The following is a 20,068-nucleotide window of genomic DNA, read 5'->3' on the forward strand; positions in this document are numbered from 1 at the left end:
CTAAAGAAGGAGGCCAATCTGGTGTGTCCTATGGTGGAACTTGTCCTCCTGGGAGCAGATACGGCGGAGGCGGAGAAATTGGGAATACGGGATGGCATTTTTGCAAGAGAGGGTGGGAAGAGGTGTAATCCAGGTAGCTATGGGAGTCAGTGGGTTTGTAAAAAAATGTCAGTGTCAAGTCGGTCGTCACTAATGGAGACAACTCGAGGACACCTCTTCCTACTGCTCCCTCGACCATGACCCCACCCCCCATCACCAAACCATCATCTCCCAGACCATACAGAACCTCATCACCTCAGGAGATCTCACACCCACAGCTTCCAACCTCATAGTCCGGGAACCCCGCACTGCCCGGTTCTACCTCCTTCCCAAGATCCACAAGCCTGACCACCTTGGCCGACCCATTGTCTCAGCATGCTCCTGCCACACTGAACTCATCTCTACCTACCTTGACACTAGTACAGGAACTCCCCACAAATGTTCGATACACCACCCACGCCCTCCACCTCCTCCAAGACTTCCGTTTCCCTGGCCCCCAACGCCTTATCTTGACCATGGATATCCAATCCCTCTACACCTCCATTCGCCATGACCAGGGCCTCCAAGCCCTCCGTTTTTTCCTCTCCAGACGTCCCCAACAGTACCCTTCCACTGACACTCTCATTCGTTTGGCTGAACTGGTCCTCACCCTGAACAATTTCTCCTTTGAATCCTCCCACTTCCTCCAGACCAAAGGTGTAGCCATGGGCACACGTATGGGCCCAGCTATGCCTGTCTCTTTGTTGGCTATGTAGAACAGTTGATCTTCCGTAATTACACCGGCACCACTCCCCACCTCTTCCTCCGCTACATTGATGACTGCATTGGCGCCACCTCGTGCTCCCGGAGGAGGTTGAGCAATTCATCAACTTCACCAACACATTCCACCCTGACCTTAAATTTACCTGGACTATCTCTGACACCTCGCTCCCCTTCCTGGACCTCTCCATCTCCATTAGTGACGACCGACTTGACACTGACATTTTTTACAAACCCACTGACTCCCATAGCTACCTGGATTACACCTCTTCCCACCCTATCTCTTGCAAAAATGCCATCCCGTATTCTCAATTTCTCCGCCTCCGCCGTATCTGCCCCCAGGAGGACAAGTTCCACCATAGGACACACCAGATTGGCCTCCTTCTTTAGAGACCGCAATTTCCCTTCCCACGTGGTTAAAGATGCCCTCCAACGCATCTCGTCCACATCCCGCACCTCCGCCCTCAGACCCCACCCCTCCAACCGTAACAAGGACAGAACGCCCCTGGTGCTCACCTTCCACCCTACAAACCTTTGCATCAACCAAATCATCCGCCGACATTTCCGCCACCTCCAAAAAGACCCCACCACCAGGGATATATTTCCCTCCCCACCCCTTTCCGCCTTCCGCAAAGACCGTTCCCTCCGTGACTACCTGGTCAGGTCCACACCCCCCTACAACCCACCCTCCCATTCTGGCACTTTCCCCTGCCACCGCAGGAACTGTAAAACCTGTGCCCACACCTCCTCCCTCACCTCTATCCAAGGCCCTAAAGGAGCCTTCCACATCCATCAAAGTTTCACCTGCATATCCACCAAAATCATTTATTGTATCCGTTGCTCCCGATGCGGTCTCCTCTACATTGGGGAGACTGGGCGCCTCCTAGCAGAGCACTTTAGGGAACATCTCCGAGACACCCGCACCAATCAACCAAACCGCCCCGTGGCCCAACATTTCAACTCCCCCTCCCACTCTGCCGAGGACATGGAGGTCCTGGGCCTCCTTCACCGCCGCTCCCTCACCACCCGACGCCTGGAGGAAGAACGCCTCATCTTCCGCCTCGGAACACTTCAACCCCAGGGCATCAATGTGGACTTCAACAGCTTCCTCATTTCCCCTTCCCCCACCTCATCCTAGTTTACAAACCTCCAGCTCAGTTACTGTCTCCTTGACTTGTCCGACCTGCCTATCTTCTTTTCCACCTATCCACTCCACCCTCTCCTCCTTGACCTATCACCTTCATCTCCTCCCCCACTCACCCATTGTACTCTATGCTACTCTCTCCCCACCCCCACCCTCCTCTAGCTTATCTCTCTATGCTTCAGGCTCACTGCCTTTATTCCTGATGAAGGGCTTTTGCCTGAAACGTTGATTTCGCTGTTCGTTGGATGCTGCCTGAACTGCTGTGCTCTTCCAGCACCACTAATACAGCAGTATACACGTCCACTGAGTCATTAAAGGAGCTCAAGAACTAGTCTGTAAAAATCATTTATCCAGATTTTACACGCTTGCAACTATTTTATAATATGACCTTACCGTGCTCCTTCACCAAGAAATCCATCTCTTCTTGAAGGCCTTTATACCATTCAGTGACATCAACATGCAATGAGTAGTCACAGCAGGACTTGTTGTCTGCCCATTCTCTCCACTGTTCGAAAGCAGTGATCAAACTGATTCCAGGCTCTGCCAACACATGGTCAACTGAAATGAACAGCAAAGTTACAAAATTGCCTGGAAGGGAAATATGATTTTCCATATTCATTTCAGAATTGCAAGTCTGCATTCTGGATGCACAGACTCACTTGATGGAAACATAACAAGTGCAGCAGTTAATACAACTGTCCAAATGAAAGGAACAGCTTTGTAGTTTTGAGGATAGTCACAAGTTTGGAAGAGAAATTGCTTCCAATGTTGTGTTCTTCGTTCATAAGAAGGACTGCCAAACTGATACAAGACCATATATTTTTCCAACTACTACAGTGAGAAAGACTGAAATCATGAACTTGGCTTGTATCTGGTCAGATTATGCTGAATGGTGCAACCACCATTTGGATTTACAAACTAATCACTGGTTTGAGATGTTAAGTTTCAATTTTGCCACATCTTACATTGAAGTTAATTAACTTCCATGTCCTTTCCACACACTCTAATAACGACATTAGAACTTCATTTGAGGAACTGTGTTATGTTTCTTCAATTTGTTAAGCTGTTAACCTTGGATGGCAGAATTAATTTCGTCTAGAAAGGTAGGAAATCATTTTCTTGCATTATCAGATTCTTGCCCCCACCCCACCTGGTGAGAACTACTGCATGTTCGTTACTCATTTGCATTTTATGTGAAACGGTCCTCTATGATGGATCCTTGTCACACTGGACAGCACCAGTGAGGTGAGAAAACAGTTAACAGGATCAGGTAACAGAGGAACTTAAGACTAGTGACTGGGAGATGTAAACAGTTGAGCAAAGCAGAAGTTAAGCTGCACATATCACACAGGTCCACAACTCAATTGCCTGAGTGTGCCACATCACTTGCCCGTTTATATGTCACTCGAGGTTCTATCATTAGACTCTGCTGTGAGGTTAACAAAAATAAAAATTAGACTATCTTGATTACGAGCCAGCAGCTCCTGTGAAGAACACATGGCAACTATCACATAGCTTGCTGGTTCTCACTGCCTATCCAAATTAAGAAAATGCCAGAATGGTGGCCATTAAGTGAAAACAGCATTCCAGAATATTTCATCGACAAAGTTGCAGGGATGGGGAAGAGAAAGAAAAATCCTTAAGAAAATGCAATCAGTTGATTTGAGTCAAATTGTTGAAAACATTTGGAATTTCGAAATGAAAAACATCAGTTTGGCAAACATATGGAATATTGTGCATCAGTCACAGTCATACAAGTGGACAGCACAGAAACAGACTCCTCAGTAGAACTTATTCATGCCAACCATCTAATCTAGGTCCATTTGCTAGCACCTGGCCCATATCCCTCTAAACCCTTCCTATTCATACATCTATCCAGATACCTTTTAAATTCATCACCTCCTCCGGCAACACATTCCATACATGCACCACCTTCTGCAAGGAAAAGTTGCCCCTTTTCTCCCCTCACCCTAAACCTATGTCTCCAGTTCTGGACCCCCTAACCACAAGAACTAGTCTATTTACCCTGAGCATGCCCCTCATGATTTCATAAATCTGGAGAAGGCCACCACTCAGCCTCCAATGCTCCAGAGAAATCAGCCTCAGCCTATTCTGAAGGGGAGAGCACAGGTAGGGACGAACACTCAGTGCATTCTGTTCATGCTATAAACTGGCCACCATAAGTACACAAAAGCAAATCACAGTTTTTACTTCTCCCTGTTGGGGCATGTAGTAAAGGCTGAATATGCTGTGACTGCTAAACTGGCAAACCTGAAGTAGAGGAATTATTGCTAAACTTCAATGGCTCAGACCAATAGAAAATGCAGTGTCCTTCTCCAGAGCTTTTTAGCATTAGACTGGATTCAGTACTACAATCTCACACAATACTTGCAGGATGAAGCAACAAAAGAACCTCAATACCACATTAGTCCCTGGTATCAGTATTGGCACTAAAGGAAAAACAATGGTTTAGAAAGAATTAACTGTCCAAAAATGCACCTTTTTTTAAAATAATATCCGCGCATACCAAAAGATTTTTGAAGTAAATGACAGAAAAGGCTACATGAACTGGCTGAGAGTGAGGCAGGTTGAAGAATCCAAGAGATCGCAGCCGCAGCCTCAGCTCCGATCCTTACCCAACAGGTTCAAGAGCTTTGTTTCCTGTGTGGATGCAAATGGAGACTGCAGGGAGGATGAGCCAACTGACCACTGACGGTGAAGGGAACATTCAAGTGTGGGGAGAGAAATATTGTTGTAATTGGAGATAGTATAGTTCGAGGTATCAACACTGTTCTGTGACCAGGATCAAGAGTCTTTAAGGTTGTGTTGCCTGCCTGGTGCTCAGGTTCGGGATATCTCATCTGGGCTGCAGAGGAATTTGGAGTGGGACAGTAAAGATCTAGTGGTTATGATCCATGTAGGTACCAATAACGTAGATAAAACCAGGGCAGAGGTTATGGTCAGGGAGGAGGAACAACTCGGAGATAAAATGAACAAGCAGAACCAACAGGATACTCTCTGCAGTACCACCTGAGCTAATTGGCACAGGGTCAATTAGATTAATCAGGTCCACGCATGGCTCAAAGATTGGTGTGGGAGAAATGGGTGTGAATTAATGGGACATTAGCACAAGCACCAGGCAAGATGGGACCTGTTCAAATGGGATGGTCTTCGTTTGAACCCTGCTGGGACCATAGTCCTCACAAATCACATAACTCGGTCTGTAGACAGGGTTTCAAACTAAATTGTGCGTGTGTGTGCATGCACGTGCGTGCGAGAGTGTGAGAGAGAGCTATAAGGAAAATTAGAAATGAGAAATTCAGACTGCAGAATTCAGAAGAGGTTATTAAAATCTCCAGCACAGACACAAATAGGACAGAGTGTATGGAAAGGGTTAGCAATCAAACTTCAGTCACACTGGAGAACTAAAGACAATGAGAAGAGAGATGGCTAATACAGGACTGAAGATGTTACTTCTGAATGCACACAGTACCGGAATAAGGCCAATGAGCTTGTGGATCAAAACTGGAAGGTATGACCTGGTGGACATCATGGCTGCAAGGGGATCAGGTTTGGCAGCTGAATATTCCAAGATAAACATCCTATTCAAAAGATAGGCAAGTAGGCAGGAGGGTAGAACTGCCCTATTAATAAGACATGAAATTAAATCAATAGTTATAAACGAAGTAGCGTGAGATGGTGCAGAATGTGTGGGGAGAAATAAAAGGTGACAAAACCACAGTTGGAGTTCTGTACAGGCCTCCAAATAGTAGTCAGGAGCTGGGGCGCAAGATACACCACAACATAGTAAAGATGAGTGGTAAAGGCAAAGTTAGAGTGATCATGGGAGATTACAATATGCAACTTGACTGGGAAAATCAGGTTGGGAGTGGATTGCAAGAAAAGGAATTTGTGCAATGTCTACGAGATGTCTTTTTGGAGCAGCTTGTGGAGGAGCCCATGCGGAACAGGCAATGCTGGATTTAGAGTTGTACAATGAGGCAGACTTGTTAAGGGAGCTTAAGGTGAAGGAATCATTAGGAGGCAGTGATCATAACATGATTAAAATTACTCTGCAATTTGAGAGAAGATAGAATCAGAAGTAATGGTACTACAGCTGAATAAAGGCATGAACCATGAGGGAGGAGCCGGGAAAAACTGGCTGGGAGAGGAGCCTAGCTCGAAAGACAGTGGAACAGCAATGGCAGCAATTTAGGAGGCAGCAGAGATTCATCCTGAGGAAAATGCAGCATGGTACAGGGACGATGAGGCAACCATGGCTGACTCAGGAAGTCAGGGATAGCATAAAAGCAAAACAGAAATCATATAATGTGGTGAAGAGCAGTGGGAAACCAGAAGATTTGGAAGCTTACAAAGACCACTGACCGAAACAAAAACAAGGAGGAAGATTACATAGGAGGGTAAGCTAGCCAATAACAAAGGAAGACTGGAAGAGTTTCTTTCAATATATAAAGGGCAAAATAGAGAGACAGATAGACGTTGAGCCACTGGGGAGATAGTAGTGGGGAACAAAGCTGATGATCTGAATAATTACTTTGCATCAGTCTTCACGGTGGAAGACGCGAGTAACACCCCAAAAATTCCAGAGAGTGAGGGGGCAGAGCTGAATATGGTGGTCATCAGCAAGGAGAAGCTGCCAGAAAAGTTGAATGGCCTAAAGGTGGTTAATCACCTGGACCAAATGGACCATACCCCAAAGTTCTAAGGGAGATAGCAGAGGCATTACTGCTGATCTTTCAGGAATTGTGAGAATCAGGGAGGGTCCCAGAGGACTGGACAATCACTCACAAGACACCTCTGTTTAAAATGGACGAAGGCAAAAGACCAAAAACCACAGACCTATTATAGCCTGACCTCAGTCGTGGGTAAAATCCTGGAATCCATTGTGAAGAATGAGATTTCTGAACACTTGGAAGTACATGGTAAAAATAGGGCAAGGTCAGCATGGTTTCATCAAGGGGAGGTCATGCCTGACAAATCTGGTAGAATTCTTTGAGGAATTCACCAGCAGGTTCGACCAAGGAGAGCCAATGGAGGTTATCTACATGGACTTCAAGGCGGCTTTTAACAAGGTGTCACACAGGAGACTCCTGAGTAATGTGAGGTTCCACTGTATCAGAGGCAAGGTGCTCGAATAGACACAAGCTTGGCTGTCAGGCATAAAGCAGAGTGGGGAGTGAAATAGTCCTTCTCAGGATGGCAGCCGGTGGCAAGTGATGTTCCGCAAGGCTCAGTGTTGGTACCATAACTTTTCAGTTGAAACATTAACGATCAAGATTAAGGAACTGAGGGCATTCTGGCTAAGTTTGCAGATGATACAAAGACAGGTAGAGATACATGTAGCATTGAAGTGGCGGAGAGGCTGCAGAAGGATTTGGATATGTTCAGACAGTGGGCAAAGATGTGGCAGATGAAGTACAACGTGGCCAAGTGCAAGGTCATGCACTTTAGTAAGAACAGAAGCATGAACTATTTTCTAAATGGGGAGACAATTCAGAAGTCTGAAGTGCAAAGAGACTTAGGTTTTCTAGTCGAGGATTCTCTCAAAGTAAACTTGCAGATTGAGTCAGTAGTTCAGAAGGCAATGAGGGCATTTATTTTGAAAGGACTTGAATATAAAATCAGAGATGTACTTCTGAGGCTCTAAAAGGTTCTGGTCAGAGCAAATTTGGAGAATTGTGCAGTTTTGGGCTCAATACCGCAAGAAAGATGCATTGGTTCTGGAGTGCGTTCATAGGAGGTTCACAAGAATGGACCCTGGAATGAGAAACCGAACTTATGAGGCAAGTTTGAGGTCTCTGGGTCTATATTCAATAGAGTTTAGAAGGATGAAGAGGGATCTAACAGAAACATGAACACACTGAATGGCATTGATAGAGTGGATGTTGGGAAGATGTTTCCATCGATAGGAGAGACTAGGACCTGAGGGCACAGCTTTCGAGTGAAGGGAAAACCTTTTTGAATTGACATAAGCAGAAACTGCTTCAGCGAAAGAGTCATGCATCAATGGAATTAATTGCCACAGAAAAGGCTGTGGATGCCAGGTGATTGAGTATACTTAAGACTGAGACAGATAGGTTCTTGAGTATCAAGGGAATCAAGAGTAAAAAGGGAAAAAGCAGAAGAATGGGGGTGAGAAACTTATCAGCCATCATTGAACAGCAGAGCAGACTCGATGAGCTGAATGGCCTAACTTCTGCTCCTTTGTCACATGGCTTTGTGGTCTCATTAAAGGCAGTCTCACAATCCAAATTTATACAAGCTGATATGCTAATTAATTCAAGGTGTGCATAAACATTTGTAGCTCTTATGCCGGTTGCCGTGGGTGTGGATATGTTGCCTAGCTGGGAATTTGACCTGCAGCCATTTTGTCGCCAGTCTCAGTGACATCTTCAGTGCTTTGGAGCCTCCTGTGAAGTGCTGCTGTACTGTCTCTTCTGGAATGTATTTGGTTCCATTCCTGTTGCTTCCGGTTGCCAGTTCTGATAGTTTGTTGTAGTGGCTGGTACATTGGATCCAGGTCAATGTGTTTGTTGGACGAGTGCAGTGCCTCCAGAAATTCTCTGGTTATCCTCTGTTTAGCTTGCCCTGTGCACTTTGTGTCGTAATCAAATTTATGGACCTTGTCTTCGGTATGCATGGCTACGAGGGACAGCTGTTTGTGGTTTTTCGGGACTAGTTGGTGCTCTTGGATATGGATTGCTAGACAGGGACCATAACATCTGCAAATCAACTTTCCAGCTCAGCGAACATACCCACAACCACGGCACCATAATTCTAAATAGAGAACATAATCATATCTAATGTTTTGGAGGGGGACATGCATAAATGTTTTATCATACCAATCCCCAAAGCTAACCCTTTTTAACCAAGAAGAAAATCGCAATAAAAAAAATTTGATATTTCTTGCAAGTGTTTCAATCTATCCAGTTCACAGATAATGCAGGGCACAAGGGTCAAGAACTACACAGCACTAACTACAAAGATATACGATAACAATAGGTAAGTGATGGATTTTGCTTGTCAGATACTTTTTGCAAAATCCAAATTTATACAAAAGGATTGGGTTTTTTTAAATCAATCTTCTTCTCTTCTTTCATGAAGGCATTGATTCTTCATTTGTTTCCATTACCATGCATGTTCCTTTTGCTTTCCTATGTGATGCAAAACAAAGTTGGCCAGACTATTTGTTGGTGGAGGTCGCAAAGTCAAAGTCCAACTCTTCTCTGTGTTTGACACCTATCTGCAACAGCCACTACTCTCCCAATAAGACTAAGGGATCTTGCCCAAGTTATTTCCCTCTCCTTAATTTAACTCAGAATAAGGCCAATTCCAAACTTCAAACTGATGCTCCAACTGGATCAACAATTCAGCAGAGGCCTGGGATCCATTCTAACTGAATGAAGATCACTGCAGTAAGGCATGCACTTTAATTTCTGCCATTTGCAGTCAGTTGCAGATGCAGTCAAGCTCTCAACATTATTCAAGCTAGACGTAAAAAGCAATCAACCTTCACATTGCTTTGACTCCCAAATCTTTTGCATGCAGTTGCACACAGTCATTCTCAGCAACGTTGCTTGATTCAGCTGACAGGAGGTGGTCAGAAACAAGCACTCTTGCCAAGGAATTTTACATACGGGAATTCATCTTGTCACACACTTCATAAATGACACAGCCTGGCTGATAAAAGTAGATGACGCCCAACATAATTTGACCCAACCCCTGGTTGGGACTTCAAACTGGGCTTAAGAGCAGACAGTCCCCTGCATCCATTCCACTCCAGCCTGACTGTTGCATTTCTTCTGGATCCCAGAAGTGCAACCCTTAAAACAACTGCATAAGGACTGAAAGTTTATGCAATTATGCTCAATTTCATTCCTGCTCATTTTCAACATTGCTTCCATTTCTGATGCAATGCTACTCATTCAGTCCCTTCCATGAACAGAGTGAAACCCACCCTTCATTTGATGGTTTATAATTTCACTCAAGGTAGTTGGCCTTCCAAGATCAACTTCTGATCTCTTCCGAACTACTCTATTTCAACTGACTGTTGCAACTGATCTCATCAGTGTAATTTTGACCCAATCATTCAAAGTCGTACATGTTTGCCTTAGAGGCAGAGTACCAAAGGTTCACTGGTCAGATTCATTCAATGTGGTCTCTATTTCGTATAAATTTTAGGAATGAAAGGTGATCTCATTGAAACCTTAAAAATTGCTCGAAGTGTCAGACAAAGCTAAGATATTTTGTCCAGCTGGTGATTCAATGAACTCTTGCTCAAAATGACAGACTAAATGGATGCCAGTTCAGAACTGAAAGGGTTCTGAATCTTAGCAATTTCCATCTACGAAAACTGTGCATGCCAAGTTGTCACATGTATTCGAGACAGAGACCGATAAGTTTTTGAGAAAAAAAATCGAAGCATTTAGTTAAGATACAGACAGAGTGGAGCCAACATAGGAAATCAAACTTCATGTTTGTGGATTGTGCAGCAGGCACCAAGCACACAAAGGCCCACTAAGTGCAACACTTTCTGATCTTCATATGCAAGAAGAAATCAAAACAGGATCATCAAGGCTCTTGCAGCTTTCAATATACCAGTAACTTTTCCAGGAAATGTTTGTGCACAGCCTCCAAAACTGTGGGTCATGACCTGAGATTTTGATGATCACAAACTCTGTGCCAGCCCTTGGGCTCAATCCTAATACCTGCAACGCCTGTTCAAAACCTCTACTACTGGTGATTCTGGATGAATAGACAGATCTTTAAGGTTGGATCCTTGTTACATTAATAATGTGGTCTTTTTTGGGAAAAATCATCCTGCAATTCAAACATTCCCTACATGATGGAACCGCATACAGTGCCACCACCGCATCCTCCCAGCTTTCCCTCAGATCTCTCCCCAAAAATGGTCTCAACATTTTACTTTCTCCCATCTTCTGCGTGCTCTTAAATCTTTCCCTTCTTCACTCTCAAATGTTTTGCTCCTGCCCTCCTCAAGATGACTCAGCTGTGGTCACAGCAATTTTAAGTTTCACAATGGGAAAAATTTTGCCAAGTAGAGTGTGACGAGGTGTATCAAGTGCTACCAGGATTTAACTGTTTTAGCCTCCTTCCTCTTTTCAAAAAACATTCAGGCCTGATTCCTCTACTGTGCCCAAGAATTGCCACATGAGCACAATACCAGAGGGCTGCCTGCGGTCTCCTCTACATTGGGGAGACTGGATGCCTCCTAGCAGAGCACTTTAGGAAACATCTCCTGGACACCCGCACCAATCAAACACACTGCCCTGTAGCCCAACATTTCAACTCCCCCTCCCACTCAGCTGAGGACATGAAAGTCCTGGGCCTCCTTCACCGCTGCTCCCTCACCACCAGACGCCTGGAGGAAGAACGCCTAATCTTCTGCCTCGGAACACTTCAACCCCAAGGCATCAATGTGGACTTCAACAGTTTCCTGATTTCCCCTTCCCCCATCTCATCCTAGTTCCAAACTTCCAACTCAGCACTGTCCCCATGACTTGTCCTACCTGCCTATCTTCTTTACCACCTATCCACTCCACCCACCCCCCCGACCTATCACCTTCATCTCCTCCCTAACTCACCTATTGTAGTCTACGCTACTTTCTCCCCACACCACCGCCCCCCCCCCCCCCCCCCAATCCTCCTTTCACTTATCTCTCTGCCCTTCAGGCTCTCTGCCTGTGTTCCTGATGAAGGGCTTTTGCCCAAAACATCTATTTTACCGCTCCTCGGATGCTACCTGAATCTGTGTTTGGTGGGACTCATAGGAGAAGGACATAAGCAGTTGAATCAAACAAAGAGGTACATCTCAAATCTGAACGAATTACTTATCTGCTCTAACAATAGCCAAAACTACACAAAACAATCAGTACTAGTTGCACAAAACCCATACATTGCTAGCTTTTCATAACGTAACGCATTAGTTGATCCATTAACTCCCTGACCAAGTTAGTTGCTTCCAAATTTACCTCAGTAGAATTTTGCTTTTACAATTACTTACACTAAGGCTCCACACATGATGAAAATTAACAAAGTGAAAATGATTATTGAAAATAAAACAAAATCTTACAGATCATGGTTGTGCCCCCAGCCAGAGCTGCTTTTGTTCCTTGGAAAAAGTCATCAGCTGCTGTCATCCCTTTGACAGGCATCTGCAGGCGGGTGTGGACATCAATGCCCCCAGGAATAACCATTCGTCCATGGGCATCAGCAACTTTAACCCCACCGGGTACGATCAGATTTTCACCAATCTGCCTAGGTACATGACAAACAAGTCCGTTTGTGTTTTAAAATGGAAGGATTTATTGATTAAAGACTTCGCTTAAAGACTTAATACAAAGGTGAGCAAAGCCATCTTACTTGATCAGACCATCTTCCACGTAAATATCAGCAAAAAAAGACTGGTCATCATTGACGATTTTTCCTCCTTTTACAAGCATGCGCTCACTCTGGAAGAGATTTTGTAAAGACTGACATTCTTTAGCAGTTTCAAGTACCACTGCTCCTCTGACAAGTGAGCATAATTTATCACCAACATGATTCTAAAATAAAACCAAAAGCATTGCATGCAAAACTGCACCATTTCTAACAAATACCAACAGATTTTTATCTCCCACCAGTTTGATTTTAATTATCTATGAAGCCAGGTAATATTTTTCCTGAATGACTGTATATGAGGTCTAAATCTATTACACCACCTTGAATTTTGCAGACAACTATAATCAGCATAATCCAAGGCTAATTCAGACTTAATTTGAAAATACAGCACAAATGATTGAGTTTGAAGTAAAATTGATCATAAACAATAAAATCACAAGACTGAAATCATACTAAACACCATAAAATTAACAAAACAAATCGGTCATATTCTACATTTTTGGTGGAAAGCTCCTGAGGAGAAAAAGAGGAAATGGTTACTGGACGTGAAACTTATAATACATTGCGTTTTGGAAGGATTTAACAATTTCTCACCGTTGAACAAGCATTATTTTTTGAATGACGTTTCTATTTGTTTGTCTAAACATTATTTAAAAAGCAAATCGTATAATCATATCATACTCGGGGGAAAGGGCGGAGAAGAGAGACAGAAAAATCTCGCCATCCGCCACTATGCAGCCACCGCCATTATCTCCTGCAAGGGTTGCACAGTCGCTGTCCTTGGTCCCACAAAATAAAAAATACGTTATTGCTGGATTTAGATCATGTAACTGGACTCTCGAAACAACATTCAAACACTGCATTTAGTCAGATATTCTGGATCGGTATTTCTGTCTGAAATTAACATGAATGCAACGCTACATTTTTTAACAACAACCCCTATAATCCAGAATGGCCCTGAATCCTTACCGTAATACGCGGGATGTTTTTCTTGCCTTGATAAGACATGACTGCACCGATCAGCGGATTCGAACACGAAAATGCTCAATGCAGTAGCTGCAGCTACAGACCGGTTCCGATTCTTTTAAATAACGTATTTTTTGATGCCTCTTGCAGCCTCCTCTTTATGGCCGACCGTTTCCAATTGGGAGACAGCCCAACAAGAATAGATGAGGCTGCAGCTACAGGCATGCGCTTCGCCGCACCCAACTTTAAGCCAAGTCCAGCCCCTTTGCTGTCCCGATTGGCTTCAATCAAATCAACGTGCGACAAGGCTCTATCTTGGCTTTGTTTTCAGCCAAGATCATCTTTACAGCTTGATAGAGCATTCGAGAAACTGTGTTCATTGGGATGACTGGTTTCCTTTGTTGAAAGTGATTAGGCCTTCTTTTGCAAATTAGAATACGCATGAGAAGAGTGAAAATCTGCAGCAAGACTGAACAATCCAAAAGAGTTTCGAACTTGCTTGTCCTGGCACAATTCGTCGTCCACGACATGCAACTGCCCGCCATCCCATATGAAAGAGACTGGCCGACAAACCGAGTTTCTTGTCCCAATACTGAGAGAAAAATCAGTCGTCGGACTCAAAAACGTTAACTGTCTTTCTCCCATCACCGATCCCGTCATTTCTGCTGAGTTTCTCCAGCATTTCCTCCTTGCGCTTCAGATAAGTTTAGTTTAGGTTAAATCCGAGAAGTGGAGTTCAAGGTCTTCTCAAGATTTGTAGTTAAGAATTTCGTGACCGGGATTGACGATAGAATCCCTGGATGAGCTGCCAAGCCAATTCTTTAGTCTCGTTTTTATTTGACGTTTAATACTGTTACTTCGTTGTTCTTGTTGACTGGCGTTTTGTTAATTCATGTTTAAGATACTTCAGCTTTGGGTTTAAAATACAGAAGACTCAAGATTAAATTTTGTTATTACTTTCTTCAACTGGTTCACTATGGTCTTTAGGAAACTGCCATCCTTACCTGTTCTGGCCTTTATGTGACTCCAGACCCACAGCAATGTGGCTGACTCTGAATTGCCCTCTGGACCATTAGGGATGAACAATAAAATCTGGCTACGCCAGCAACATCCTCATCTCACAAATGAATGACAAAAATTACTTGTCCTTTAAACTGCGGTGTTTTGCAGCCTGATTGTTTCACCCACTGGGATTTTGGATTTCTTGTAGTTGATAAAGGCTACTTAACCAAGATCATAACACATCTTTACCACCTTCTGTTCAGTGGCCTCCCGTTATTGAGTGACCAGATTAGTTTCTGAATGCTTCAGGTAGGTAATGCTACCAAGTCTATTTGCATTAGTGTAAAAGAACCCAGCTTATTTGTACAGTTCATTCCAATCACTCTCAGCCCAAGGTTGATTGGAAAAAACTTGGTCAGGAATTTTTTTTTGTTGGCAACCATTGAACTATATACCTTCAGTGTTTTGAGAGGGGAGAATGAAGAGACCGGGTAATTAGAAAGAGGGAAGAGATGCGAGAAGCAGCTGTAAGTGGACAATAAGCAAGGAATATATCTACTGTTGCTCAGCTTGAAAATATTTCAGAAAAACTCCTTCACTCTTGGACCTGTTGCCACTCCTGCCCCACTTTCTTATGAGATGGCTGATACAGCTCCACATCTTAGTGATAGTTGGCTTGTACTGATAACTTACGTTGGAAACAAAAATTGCAATGCAACAGCCTTGCATTCTGCCCATGTTCTTATTTTGGGATGGAAACTTGCTCAACCTCATAACAGAGTCTGGCACTGTGAGTGCGACTTGTTAGGATCTATAGGTTCCAGGTACACAGAATTTGTCTTCAAAAGACTGGACAATATTTTTACACACCATTCATTAGACAGATGTTTAGCTGAAAAACAATTACACATGAATTTTAATGCATGAATGATCTGGGTACTATGAGACCTTTTCTGTGACATTAACTGAAATTGTATTATTTTGAAAACCTTGGAACTTTTGGCTTCAAAGGATCTCTTTCGAAATTGTATTAATCATATGAGATATGACCACAAGGTATGCAATTATGTCTTTCACACTGTCTTGCAACTTTGCTCAACAGTTATCAAAATTCTTATTGAAGGATCATCATGAAGCCAAAGGTAATGAGGCTTATTCATTACTTAAAACTTCAAATAATGTTGAACATCAATACAAAGATTATCAAAATCTTTCCAAATTCCAAATTAATTTTTTTTTCTACAAGTTAAGTGAATGTACTTCGTTCTTAGTTTCAAAGTAGCTTTTGGTACAGCCTGTTTAATTTCAATCTTGTGACCTGCCTTGTTCACAACCAATTTCAGCTCATCGCAGTCTGTCAGCCATACTGGATTCACCCAGGACTGAGCACAATTTCTGACTTGCTGGAATGCATCAGCCACAAGACCAAAAATCAAAATGCACACAATGATTTTCAGACAAAATTAACAGCAGCAAACATCCCTCTAAATTTCAGCGGGGCTCTCAGGCTACCAGATTCCACATTTGTTCATCCCGAGTACTTGCTGAGAAACCAGTCCCCTGCTTAGGGGGGGCTCATGCCATAGCCCCGAAGTGACAGCCAGCTGTCTTGCTAATACTTCTGCATCAAAATATGGTTATAACATCGGAAACCTCATCATCATGCAACAAGTGTTTTATGATCAAGAGATTTGGGACTTCGGGAATCTGAGTATTGATAAATGTGCCAACATGGAGTTAGGTCACAGATAAGCAGTTAGAACAATTTTCTTGGCTCCAAATTTGACATTTTTTTCCCTTCGCCTTCTGCAATTTTCTAATAAAGCTGAAATGAACTCAAAGAAGCACCCTTCATCCTGGAACTGGATCACACTTAATCTTTGGGATTTAATCCTGAGTTCAACAATTTTACATTGTAACCTCTGCTCACAAGTGATTTTTAATTTTTTTTGTTTCCAAGTCTATTTCCCCATTTTCCTTTTGCTTTGTATGACAGTTTTGCAAATTTGATGATCTACTCATTGTTTCTTTACTGGTCATGTTAGTTACCTCTTTGCCTTTGCACCATGAAATCTTGTGTCCTTTAATTCCTCCCACATTTACCTACCACTGCCTATAATCAAAGATTTGACTTTTTATTCTTCTTTCCACCTTCTATTCTATTTGCTCAAATTGTGTTACATGTCACGCTTTCCCCCACTTTATGAACTCACTTTCATTTTGTAATGATGCCAAGTCTTGCTGCATATTCTATTCTGATCTTTCTCAGTGATTTTCTTCTGAACGCTGAATTATTTCTGTTCCTTTTTATTCATTATAGGCTCCAACTCTGAAGCATTCCTCTGCTCTATTATTGAATTGAAGTCTTCCAAGTCAATAATCAGAACTGATAGTCAGATAAAGACCAGACAGACACTGGACAATGTTCAATTACTTTGAATTTCACAACGTGGCTGAGCAAATAAGTGAAATGCTTCTGTCCATGCTATTTGAATTAAAGTTTCAAACCATTTTTACAAAACAATTAAATGGATTTCTTTAAAGAGCAATAGTTAAACAGCTTGGTAAAGTTAGCTCAGCAGAGCTATTTGGAAACCCTTGTTGTGCAAGACAATACTGGCAACCATAAAGTCCTGCATCCTCCACTTGCCGGTGTGCTCAACAGCATCCTGGATGAAGCAGCTTGTTTGATCGGCATCAGATCCACCAGCTTCAATGTGCACTGACGTTAGTGATGAACAGTGGCAACTGTGTCCACATCTTAAAATTCCAGTGCTGCAATTCAAGATGATCGCCCTTTCCAAACCCACAATCTCTACCATCTGTAAGCACAAAGATGTATTTATGGGAACAAATTCCTTGCAAGTTTCCTCCAAACCAAACAATCACCTGACTGAAACCTCCATCACTCTTAATGGTTGCAGGGTCAAGATCTCGGTGCTCCTTTCCTCAAATTGTGCATGCATCTACATTCCGAAGGAGATAACTCATCATCACCGCCTTAAGGGCAGTTAGGCATAAGCAATCAGTAATGTCCCAACCAGCAATGTACACATTTTGTGTATAACATAAAACCATAGAAGCGAACCAATATGGTCTGCTTATTCCTTCATAATCTGGACCACCCTTGTTATGAATGGGAAACCAGAGATAGGTTGGAGGTCAAATTCATGTCATAGCAACTCATTTTTCATATCCTGGCAAAGCTTCTCTATGTTGTGACAGTATCCAATATCAATTGCCACTGTGCGGCTGCATCTTGGTTATGCCCACTTCAAACTATCTACAATTCTGAAAGCTGAATACAACCTTCTTGTGCGACTGTAGTTGCCTTGGAAACAGGACAGCCGATCTGTCCTCTGCACTCTATAGTTTCTGCACTTTTTTTTCTCTCAAAACTGCAACCGGTAGGACTGGGAGTTCAGCCAACTGCTCCCAACTTAATCATGTTTAGAGTGCGGTGGACCACAGGTGAGAGAAGATCCAAAGTTCAAGTGCAAGTTCAGATACAGTTCATAAACAGATAGGACCAGGAGCAGTTAATTCTGCAACGTCTTAATTCATGTTCAAACCAGATATCAAGGGAGATTAAACTGACTTCACCCATGTAGAGGTTCACATAAACAATGCAGAAGACCAATATTAATTTGAAACATTTTGTGGAGAAGCACTTTGCAGGCATTTGTTAACTGTTAAAATACCAATACAACAGATTAAGTCTGTCTGCTACATCTTTTTGCTCTGAGCAAGTTCCCCAATGTTCCAGTTCAATACCTTCAGCTTCCTTGTAGCTTTAGGATAATAAAATTCGACAGAACAGCATGATGAAATAAAACTTGACATTAAGCCATGCTCAGACACAGGAGGACATCAGTAAAAATTGCTCAAAAGCCTCAGCAGGTCTGGCCATATCTGTGGCGAGAAAACAGAAAAAGAGTGTTGCAGTCCAATGACCTTCTTCAGAATTGTGTTCAAAGCATTTCTGAAGGAGGGTCATTGGAGTCAAACATGATTTTTTTTCTCTCCACAGATGGGGCTACACCAGAGTTTCTCCAGAAGTTTTTCTTTTGTTTCAGATCTCCAGCATGCTAGGTTTTAGAGCTGACAGCCCGAGTGATGAATGAACGAACTATAATCAATGGCTGTAATTCAAGTTGGTGATGGACAACAGTCTGGAACTGGAGGAGGGCAGATAGGCCTGAGGGTTGTGGAGCCCAAGGCAGTCACAGAGACAAGCAGTTAAGCAGCCTTGGAGAGATATCTTCACAGGTTTTAAGATCAAGCCAATGCAGATCAAAATGCACAGAAGTGATGGACAAAAGAATGCTGTGCAAATGCAAGTCATTTGAGTTTTGGATGATGGAGTTTATAGAGAGTTCCAGAATATGGCTCATTGATTGAGGTGACAATCTTTCACATGTACACTGCTGAAATTGACTGGGACAAATTTAACACTCGTACTTGCTATGTTGCAAGGCTTTCCTTTCCTCTTTTTGCTGAGGAAATTTACTCATCAAGTCAAGTGTCATCATTTCGGTCCAATTGGTGCAGTCTTCGTACTGACACTGGAGGAGAAATTCTTTGGCAGTGCACACACTGCTAAATCCATGAAAGAATGTATTTATATCTGCATAGTCCAGAGATATAATTTGTCACTGAACCAGTCTTCAGGTTGGAAGGGGTAGACAACATGAGAAAAAAAAAGTCAATACACAGATCCATGAGCCCATACCCAAAAGTTAGAGATATGTCACACATCCACAGTGTTGATATTCAATTCAAGAACTGAAGAAACAAAGCCTTGCTATCACTTGTCTGATCGTCATGCTTTAGACTAAGACACTCAGAGCGGATGGTTATATTGTTCACATGGAAATAGCATACTTCTATGGCAACGGATGCAAGTAAATGGCTACTTTCCACTGAGTATGCTTTCATTTTTGTATAACATCTGTGAGCAGGTGGATCTTAAAGCTCATCACTGCTCACCTTGCTTGGAGCAGTGAATAAGTTTGGGGGAAAAAAACCTCAGTTCATCATTAATTGTGGGATTTCACTTTGTGACAGTTCACTGTGTCACCACAGTTCTACAATAATCACTGTTTTCCAATGTAATTCATCATACATTAAACACTGGGACAGGTTTCAAGGCAATGGGATCTATATATACATTATTTTTTACCTGCATACATGGAGCAAAAGATGCTGAATACCTTGTGGCTAGCAGAGTAGCTGAAGGTACTCAGGGGCTGCCAAACACAAGAGGTCATAATTCAGATTCCTAGTTAGCAGGGCTAATATTAAACATGTCAGCAATAATTTAACTGTTGCAATTGCCCTCCACATTGCTGTTGCCTAATCAGCAATTATTGGTCAAAATGGAAACTGAGAGATTGGCATGTCAGGATAGGATCAGACCAAACTATGCTACACTCAGCATTCCAATGGTCAGCTGCTACTACCTTGAGTTCAAAAAGGATAAGTTCACATGCGGCTTGTACTTGAAAACCTTAAACAAAAGCCAGCAATTAAAAGCACGAAAGGAAATTTTAACCATTAGTACATCTTTTATTTTCTCACAATTTCATTCTCTTTCATGGGAGAGAGTATTTTTTTTTGTTTCCATGTTACATACACAACAGGAAAATATAAATTTATATGATTCAAACTTGTAATTTTGGATAATGGAAATCAATTCTGTTTCATGCGTCTTGCCAAGCCAATTATAAATAGCAC

General features: G+C 42.7%; 1 protein-coding gene across 2 annotated transcripts in view; it reads right to left on the reverse strand.

Moving 5' to 3' along the window:
• LOC140459656 (dihydropyrimidinase-related protein 2) overlaps positions 1-13,572 on the reverse strand; it is a 35,337-nt gene extending 21,765 nt beyond the window's left edge. The window contains exons 1-4 of one of the 2 annotated variants that reach the window (XM_072553994.1): positions 13,334-13,572; positions 12,347-12,435; positions 12,057-12,241; positions 2,336-2,500 (exon numbers count right to left, since the gene is read on the reverse strand). In XM_072553994.1, the coding sequence (XP_072410095.1) occupies positions 2,336-2,500; positions 12,057-12,241; positions 12,347-12,435; positions 13,334-13,372 (478 nt within the window). In that variant the 5' untranslated portion in view covers positions 13,373-13,572. The remainder of the gene's footprint in view (positions 1-2,335; positions 2,501-12,056; positions 12,242-12,346; positions 12,436-13,333) is intronic. The other variant, XM_072553993.1, reaches the window with a different exon arrangement.
• Between the last annotated feature and the right edge of the window lie 6,496 nt (positions 13,573-20,068).

This window comes from Chiloscyllium punctatum, chromosome 35 (assembly GCF_047496795.1).
Source record: "Chiloscyllium punctatum isolate Juve2018m chromosome 35, sChiPun1.3, whole genome shotgun sequence".
NCBI classification, from domain to species: domain Eukaryota; kingdom Metazoa; phylum Chordata; class Chondrichthyes; order Orectolobiformes; family Hemiscylliidae; genus Chiloscyllium; species Chiloscyllium punctatum.